This window comes from Salvelinus fontinalis, chromosome 3 (genome assembly GCF_029448725.1).
Source record: "Salvelinus fontinalis isolate EN_2023a chromosome 3, ASM2944872v1, whole genome shotgun sequence".
Taxonomy (NCBI): domain Eukaryota; kingdom Metazoa; phylum Chordata; class Actinopteri; order Salmoniformes; family Salmonidae; genus Salvelinus; species Salvelinus fontinalis.
Window position 1 is genome coordinate 17966497 of NC_074667.1, and position 9938 is coordinate 17976434.

A 9938-nucleotide genomic window follows, 5' to 3' on the forward strand; every position below is an offset into this window, starting at 1 on the left:
CGAAGCCACTATTGTCTTGGCTGTGTGCTTAGGGTCGTTGTCCTCTTGAAAGGTGAACCTTCGCCCCCAGTCAGGTCCTGAGTGCTCTGGAGCAGGTTTTCGTCAAGGATCTCTCCAAGTCCCTGCTGCTGAAAAACATCCACACAGCATGATTCTGCCACCACCATGGGATTGTGCCAGGATTTCTCCAGATGTGACACTTGGACTTCAGGCCAAAGAGTTCAATCTTTTTTCCATCAGATCAGAGAATCTTGTTTCTCATGGTTTGAGAGTCTTTTAGGTGCTTTTTTGCAAATTCCAAGTGGACTGTCATGTGCCTTTTTACTGTGGTGTGGCTTCCGTCTGGCCACTCTTCCATAGAGGCCTGATTGGTGGAGTGCTGCAGAGATGGTTGTCCTTCTGGAAGGTTCTCCCATGGCCACAGAGCAAGTCTGGAGCTCTGTCAGAGTGACCATCTATTTCTTGGTCACCTCCCTGACCAAGGCCCTTCTCCGATTGCTCAGTTTGGACGGGTGCCCAGCTCTAGAAAGAGCCTTGGTGTTTCCAAACTTCTTCTATTTAAGAATGATGGAGGCCACTGTGTTCTTGGGGACCTTCAATGCTGCAGAATTTGTTTGCTACCCTTCCCCAGATCTTTGCCTTGACACAATCCTGTCTCGGAGCTCTACGGACAATTCCTTTGATCTCATTGCTTGGTTTTTGCTCTGACATGCACTGTCAACTGTGGGACCTTATATAGACAGGCGAGTGACTTTCCAAATCATGTCCAATCAATTGAATTTACCACAGGTGGACTCCAATCAAGTTGTAGAAACATCTCAGGGATGATCAATGGAAACAAGACGCACCGGAGCTCAATTTAAAGTCTCATAGCAAAGGGTCTGAATACTAATGTAAATAAGGTATTTCTGTATTTTATTTTTAATACATGTGCAAAATGTTCTAAAAACCTGTTTTCGCTTTGTCATTATGGGGTATTGTGTAGATGGAGGGACAATAAGGAATAAGGCTGTAACGATGTAGACAAAGTCAAGGTATCTGAATACTTTGAGAATTATTTCCACACAAAGTAATATTTTAAATAGCACATTACTTTTGTAAAATTTAATGAGTAATATTACTTTTTCAGGTAACTAATCCCAACACAGATTATGGAAGGGCCTTAATGCATTGTGTGATCTTTCCCTCCTGTGTGAATACTCTGTGTCTCTTCCCCAGCCTCTCCATGCCAGATCTCACCCCCAACATAGGCCTCTTCTGGTACTTCTTCGCCGAGATGTTTGAGCACTTCCGTCTCTTCTTCATCTGTGTCTTTCAGATCAACGTGTTCTTCTACACAATTCCACTCTCCATCAAGCTAAAGTGAGTCCCCTTCATCAACTCTTCAACTCAGTGTGGAGAGACTAAGGTTGTCATTTTTGTGGTTCAGAAGAGCACAGATCTGTGGGGCAAAATACAGTAACCCTTCAAATATGTTTGCACTGTACAAATAGATGCACGTTAGCACATATGCTAATACAAAAAAAACTTTTTAAATATTCTCCTCATGAACCATAAATCAGTTTCACTCCAGATTGACTCATCAAAGACATTACCCTGATGAACCATGTTCAGTTTGGCATTGATATCTTAAAAAAATAAGGAAACTATGAACAATTCTCTTTTTAGACTATGGAAGGGCCTTAATGCATTGTGTGATCGCTAATTGATTTTGACTTGGCTGTGTGAGTAAAAAAATGTAATGGTCACATCGTTCGAGCTGCACATTCACCTCACTCAAAACGTCCTATTTTTTAGGAGGCTAAAACGATGATTTGGTCAAAATGAACCGTAGGACCTAATGACACCAGATGGAATGTAGGCCCATAGTATGTCTTAACTGAGTTTCAAAAAAAGCTAAAGGATTGGTCAAAAGATGGCTAAATTATAGACAAATAAAAATCAGATTTTACGTGTCCATTTAAAGCATTAAGTCCACTCCCCCGAATCCTATTAACTTGAAACTTTAAGATGAACCACACTGAATTATATCCCAATAAACAAGGACACTTTTATAGAGCCAATGAACACGCCGATTGGCACCTGTGTTTTTATGTTGCTCATTAGAAAAATTTGATTTCAGTCTTGGCGGTGTGTTTCCTGACCGGTTCTGTGTTTGGTTAAAGATGTTTGTCCTCCATGAGACACTAGCCAATTTTACTTCCTCAAAACCCCAGAATGAATCTAATATAACTGTAATTAATTTTGAAGTTTGAGCAGAGGATGCTTTAGTTGTGCAGTTTTACATCTAACTAATGTGTTTGGGGCAGTTTTCTCAAGTAACAAAATGTGCACTATGTTGTTTTATGTAAATTGGCAGAGCTGCTGAGCACTGTCTGCTATTGGATAGAGAGTGATCACTGCAGCTGTTCACCCCGTGTCAATTACCCATTGTGCTGCATAGATGTTCCGAACTACGTTTTAGACAAGATTTACTTTATGACCAAAATGTATCCTATTTTCCCTAGAATAACTCATATCAATACTACATAGGCTGTTTTCAAAGGTAGTCATTGCTTTTTAAAATGAGTAGCTCTTTAACAATCCATTATTTTCCTATGTAACGCTAATGCTCAACATCATCTGCAATGATCTTCTCATGAACCATATTTCAGAATCACTCCATATTTTGTTTTTAGACTTATTACATCAGTCTTGAATTGTTTTAATGCATTCAAATATGGCCACACTGTACCTATAGATGCACATACAGTGCATTCATCAGTCTACACACAATATCCCATAATGACGAAGCAAAAACAGGTTTGTATTTTTTTTGCAAATTCATAAAAAAGAAACTATCACATTTATGTAAGTATTCAGACCCTTTACTCAATACTTTGTTGGAGCATTATGATGCTACAAGCTTGGCACAACTGCAAAGTACAGATATCCTTGATGAAAACCTGCTCCAGAGCGCACAGGACCTCAGACTGCGGCGAAGGTTCACCTTCCAAGAAGTCAACGACCCTAAGCACACAGCCAAGACGACGCAGGAGTGGCATGGGACATGTCTTTGAACATCCTTGAGTGGCCCGGCCAGAGCCCGAACTTGAACCCGATTTTGATCTCTGGAGAGACTTGAAAATAGCTCTGCGGCGACATTCCCCATCCAACCTGACAGAGCTTGAGGAGGTCTTCAGAGAAGAATGGGAGAAACTCCCCAAATACAGTTGTAGCGTCATACCCAAGAAGACTCAAGGCTGTAATCGCTTCCAAATGTGCTTCAACAAAGTACTGAGTAAAGAGTCTGAATACTTATGTAAATGTGATATTTCAGTTTTTATTTTTAATACATTTGCAAAAATGTCTGAACCTGTTTTTGCTTTGTTATTATAGGGTATTGTGTGTAGACTTTTTAAAAAATGTTTAAAATACATTTTAGAAGAGGGCTGTAACTTAACGAAATGTGGATAAAGTGAAGTGGTCTGAATACTTTCTGAATACACTGTATGCTAATGCTAAAAATACTTAATCTTCCCATGAACCATAACACGGAACCCAAACCGGCTGTACGCGTGCACCATCGTGCATAAATGTATTTTGTCCCCCCACACCAAACGCGATCACGACACGCAGGTTAAAATATCAAAACAAACTCTGAACCAATTATATTCATTTGTGGACAGGTCGAAAATCATTAAACGTTTATTGGCAATTTACCTAGCTAGCTTGCGCTTGCTAGCTAATTTGTCCTGGGATATAAACATTGAGTTGTTATTTTACCTGAAATGCACAAGGTCCTCTACTCCGCCAATTAATCTACACATAAAACGGTCAACCGAATCGTTTCTAGTCATCTCTCCTCCTTCCAGGCTTTTTCTTCTCTTGACTTTACATTGCGATTGGCAACTTTCATAAATTAGATACATTACCGCCACTGACCTCGTTTGTCTTTCAGTCACCCACGTGGGTATAACCAATGAGGAGATGGCACGTGGGTACATGCTTCTATAAACCAATGAGGAGATGGAAGAGGCAGGACATCCAGCACGATCTGCGTCACAAATAGAACTGACTTCTATTTTAGCCCTTGGCAACGCAGACGCTCGTTGGCGCACGCGAGCAGTGTGGGTGCAATAATTGAATAACATGTATGTCTAAATGTATTATTTATTTATTTTTGCAATGCTCGTGCACGCGACGCGGGCGGTGTAGTCAGCCTGTAAGTCAGATTGACTCAAGATTTGGTTTAAAGACTCAATGAATTACCCTCAAATTAATTTGAGAATGATTAGTTGCTGCATTTAGATGGAACCATATCACACCAGGGCTATAAGAACTGGACTGATGGATATGGGGCCATGAAATTTGGTATGTAAACCTTATGCGTATGTCCTTAGATGGCTGCACCAAACTAGTTGGTTGCACTATAGATGTCTTTGGCACCAGTGGCATAGGATTTTAGAGCAATATCTGATGATCAAGTGGACTTTGTCTTGTGCAAATAAATGTTACATTTAAATTATACAAACACTGTGAAATATCATGAAAATAACACTGAAAATATTTCACAAATCCCAAACGATTAGTTAAATTGACCCCATAATTGGTATATAAACTTAATTCATGAAGTAATTACTTTAAGAATGATTACCTGTTGCATTCAAAGATAACTAACCTACAGCACTAGACTAAACTTCACTTGCATCATCCTTGTGGTGTTGAGAGATCAACATGGTAATGCTTTCAGTTTGTACATAAAGGAAGATGGCAAGTACTATCATATAGAAACTTTATCCAACTCACCTTGTCCTTTCGGTCATATGTAAACCCTGTTCATTGCTGATTGCAGTTGAAGTCGGAAGTTTACATATACCTTAGCCAAATACATTTAAACTTCCTTGTTTTAGGTCAGTTAGGATCACCACTTTATTTTAAGAATATGAAATGTCAGAAATCTAGGCTGATTTATTTTGGTTGCACCGATGCTCCAACTGACTCCAACAGTTTAACTTTAGGTGAGGAAAAATGGTTTAGGCCTACCAGAGTTACTCCTATAATCTAATAATATAATGCTTATCTTTGTAAAAAATATTTGGATAGAAAATGTACTAAAAATGTACTTCCTTCTGGTCGCCTATATCTGTAGGCTACTGCATCTGCTATATGTGACAAGGATGAAGAAATGCATGTCAGTGTCATAGCATGCCGCCGACCCCTCTCTCTCTCTCTCTCTCTCTCTGTCTCTGTCTCTGTCTCTGTCTCTGTCTCTGTCTCTGTCTCTGTCTCTGTCTCTCTCTGTCTCTGTCTCCCTCTGTCTCTGTCTCTGTCTCTCTCTGTCTCTGTGTGGGGCTAGGCCTAAGCTTTTATATGTATTGTTTTAATATCCATATCATACAGTGGACGCCTAAGCCTATAGGCCTATGCATGCAATGCCCTGATGCATTTAGTGCTCAAATCTACGACAGCTGAACCGTGAGGTGGACAATTATTGTTTTAGGAAAGTAAAAACCAATAAAACAATAGGCTAAAAGGTTTTGCATATGCTGCACATCGAAACACAAGGAATAGTGTTTTTGTAGTTTGTTATAGGCTGTTAAGGAAACATTAATGTGGCTCATCTGGCCAATATCCCTCGTTTATTGATGCGCTGGCTGCGTGGGTGGACGCTCTAATGGTTTGCGCACCCTATTCATATGGATGAGCTGTACATTTCTCAAATGTCCGATAATTTAACATCTTCCCAGTCACTTGTGCGGTGCCAAACTTCCGGAAACCCTTGTTTCTGGGTATTATGTACTATTAAACAGACGATTTCATTCAAAGCGGCTTACCATAGTGCGTGCATAATTCTTTTCATATGGGTGGCCCCTGCGGGAATTGAACCCACTACTCTGGTGTTACAACTCTCATGCTCTACTGAGCCACACAGGACCACGTGTGTGTAAATATGATGTATCCCATCTAAAAGTGGCATCTATAAGTCCTGTAAATTCTTTTGTCCTAAAAAGGCTGCTGTATAGTAACACTGCTGTCCTCTGTCCCAGGGAGCACCCAGTCTTTCTGATCTTCATGCAGATCGCCATCATCTCCATCTTCAAGTCCTACCCCACCGTGGGCGACATCGCCCTCTATATGGCCTTCCTGCCGGCCTGGAACCACCTATACAGATGTGAGTGGTTCTTTCCCATGAGCCATGGATTGTGTTCGATATGGTACACCGTAGCAAACTGTTTTGCAACAGAAGACGAGCACAAGCATTTCTTATTGGACAAGTTAAATTAGTACCTCCCCGTTTCAAGGTTTCCATTTCGCACCTACTGAACTCTGTCCTAAAGCTATTTCTGTTGAGGCAGGAATACTCTTTGCCCCTGTCGAATTCAGATTGTCTTCATCCCTCAAAAGTCGTACAAAGTTGAGCTACGTTAATATTCCATGTCATCTATTGTATAGAGGAGAACTAACCGTCAGAGGGTGTGCTCCTTAACATCATCCCTAATACTATAGTGCAGTAATCCTCAAACCTGCTGCAGGTGACCCGCAGTACAGCAGGTTTTGTCCCAGCCAAAGGAATGTACTTTTTTTTGCACTAACACACCTAATTCCACAATTAAAAGGCTTAATGATGAGTTGAATCAATTGTGTCAGTGATAAGGCAACAGACAAAAAAATGTCAACACCATTGGGTCACTAGGACCAGGATTGAGAAACAATGGTCCTTTGAAGCTCAGTTGGTAGAGCATGGCACTTGTAACACCAGTGTAGTGGGTTTGATTCCCGGGACCACCCATATGTAAAATGTATGCAGGCATCAATGTGAATCGCATTAGATGAAATTGTCTGCTAAATGGCATATATTACTGATTTAGGGTTTGTTTTCAGACCAGGTCAAGGGCTGGTATAATTATCTTTCATTACAAAGAGAAGCAGGAAGAGGGGATGACTCGGCTTTGTCAAAGTCAACAATAAAAACTGATTTCTGAAGCACCACAGGCACCTGACACAAAGCTCAATAACAAGAAAAGCCAGGATGGTATTTCAGAAAGCCTAATCTAATGAGTCATCCATCTTAATGATCATCTCTTCAGTTATAGCCAACAGAAGTTGGGACTATAGCCAGCTAGGGTAGAGAGTGGTCAGTAATGTTTTAACGGTTGAAGTTTGCCTTTTTATGAACTGGAGTTCATACAGAGTCCTTTCAATTATTTATTTATTTGATAGGGAGAGGTACAATAAAGACATTAACACATTGTGTAATCACGAGTGAAATGCATTGCACCATCATGATTGGACTTGCACTAATTGCAGAATATTTACTAGAGCAAGTTAGCTGGCTAAGTGTAAAGTGTTGAGGTTGAGGTTGTAGAACTGGAATGGTGATGCCCATCTACAGTGGGCTCTGGTCAGAGAGCGGAGACCGAAGCAAAGATGCAGTTGGAGTCTTTATTTAGATGAAGATGGTTGTAAAATGGAATGGATTGTTTAAATGTCTAGATTCATAGAATGATGAACAGTTGATGTTGCCAGTCTTGAACAGTTGGACAGATGCATGTATGAATTATGATTTTTAATGGCTGCCTGAATTAGCCATTGGCGGCCGGAATGTCACACAAACAAAACAGAGGTGAGGAAGTCCTCTTCTATGCAATAAAGGATGTTGGAACTTGCATTCAATTACTCATACTGGTAGTTGTGAATTTTTGGCTTGCTCAACTCCTCAACTCTGTTTGGGTGATGGGCCCAGATTGAAAGGAGGCGCTCTCAATGGCTGCCTTTGTAAATACCTGGTCATAGAGAGATATAGAAGGCACACCTGCCACGAATGCCGTCTCCCCAACTCCACATCACCAATCAGCGAATTCTGTACACTAAGATTAGGGGAAACTTCTACAAGAAAAAGCTTTGGTTTTAGGCTCATTAAGAATGTTATGACTGTACATTATATAGTTTTATATTGACTTTATTTTCCTTGTGTTCTAGTCCTGATCTAGTCCTGTTGTTGGCGTGCTCCGCGCTGTTCCCCGTCCTCTGGCACCTCTGGATCTACGCGGGTAGTGCCAACTCCAACTTCTACTCTTCCATCATGCTGCTTTTCAACGTGGTACAGGTGAGTGGGCTGGAATGTGCTGCACAGCTGGGTAGGCTAGCATTGGTACAGGCATCTTCAGTGTGAAATCAGCTGGATTAGAGTACAGTACCTTTAACTATTGAAATTATAATTTTCACAGATGGATTTCTGTCAATATTGCTTTGTTTCTTCTCAGATCTTGCGGGTGTCGGACTACTTCTACGCGTACCTGCGGCGAGAGCATCACCTAACCCATGGCCTGTACCTGAAGAGGAAAGACGGTAGCGAGGCCACTCTGGTTCTCAAGTAGTGGACGACACACACACACACACACACACACACACACACACACACACACACACAGGCAGGGATGGGACCGCTGCATGACTGAAAGTGACTCTGAACATTACCCCACACTTCGAATTCTTATTTCTGAGGTCTTTGAAACAAACAGCCCAACCAACCCCTTGCTCCCACATAGACCAGCCTTAGTGTTTCTGAAGGTCCCACTGGAGCAAACCTGAATAAATGAAGGAAGGAGCAGTCATGGAGGTTAAGTGGCTGGAGTGAAAGATGTGCTACCTTTTGTCTGTTCTGTCGCTCCAATGAGTAGGTGAGATATATATTTTGGCATGTAGGTGATTGGGTTGCTGGTCTGGGTTCTTTAGCTTTTTTTGGTCCTACCTATTTCCTGTATTTACTTTCTTATGCCCTTAGGACTCACTGTCACTCACATTGAAAACAAGCAGATGAATTGCGCAGATGTGAGCCTTTGGGCACTTGGGCGGATACGTAAACCAGACAGATCTGCTCTTTTACCAGCAGAGGGCATCAGTTGAATAGGAAAACTACAGTGGTTTGTCAGTCTATCAGCCTATGTGTTCATTTGGGCACGCAACGGAAAACTTTAAAAAACATTTAGCATAAAAAATTGGAATTGAGTATTTTCCAAATAGTCCACCTCTGTTTCAGGACGTTGTCTTCTGTTTGGTGCCTAATGAACACAACCCTTTATGTTTTGCTTTACTAATACACTAAACACTGTGTCCAACTATAACTGTCTGTACAACTTGTTGGTAAGTTGCTACTCTTCTCTCAATGAATATCTGATGACTCATGCATTGTCACTATTTGCAAGAGCATAGGCAAAAGATATTGGGGATAAGACACCCATTTACTGGAGTGTGTCTTCTCTGAGAGAATTGGAATCTGAATGGTACTCTGTACTTAGTGATAGTGAGATATGATCTGGAATCCTCCGAACTCTCGTGATGCACTTTGCTTGGTGAATGTGTTCCGTGTCAACTCGAATGTTCATGTATGCCATTTAAAAAAATACAAATTAGGGATTTATGTGTATTTATTTATATATAGTATTTATTTGTTGCCAGCCCTGATTTTTGTTCTAAAATGTTTTGCTTTGATCATTTGGTAAATGGATGAGTACTTAAGTTGTTTGGTATGTTTATGTATTTTTTTACATAAGACCAGGGTGATTTTGAAACGGATAACGTTTTATTTGCTGAATGAGTGGCTATGAATGATGATGGCTACAGTACAGGTTGTAGTTTTGAGGGGGGGGGGGGGTACGGATACAGTGCCTTCAGAAAGTATTCACATCCCTTCACTTTTTCCAAATTGTGTTGTGTTACAGCCTGAATTTAAGAGAATTAATTGTAGATTTGTTTTGTCACTGGCCTACACATAATACCCCATAATGTCAATGGAATTATGTTTTTTGACATTTTTATAAATTAAAAATGAAAATCTGAAATGTATTGAATCAATAAGTATTCAACCCCTTTGTTATGGCAAGCTTAAATAAGTTCAGGAGTAAAAATGTGCTTTACAAGTCACATAAGTTGCATGGACTCACTCTGTGTGCAAT

At 40.6% G+C, this 9938-nt stretch overlaps 1 protein-coding gene across 1 annotated transcript; it reads left to right on the top strand.

Moving 5' to 3' along the window:
• Positions 1 to 969: 969 nt before the first annotated feature.
• pigu (phosphatidylinositol glycan anchor biosynthesis, class U) lies at positions 970 to 8360 on the top strand. The gene is made up of 5 exons (XM_055900681.1): positions 970 to 974; positions 1219 to 1362; positions 6030 to 6197; positions 7963 to 8089; positions 8247 to 8360. The coding sequence occupies exons 1-5, from the start codon at positions 970 to 972 to the stop codon at positions 8358 to 8360; spliced, it is 558 nt and encodes a 185-aa protein (XP_055756656.1).
• The last annotated feature ends 1578 nt before the right edge of the window (positions 8361 to 9938 follow it).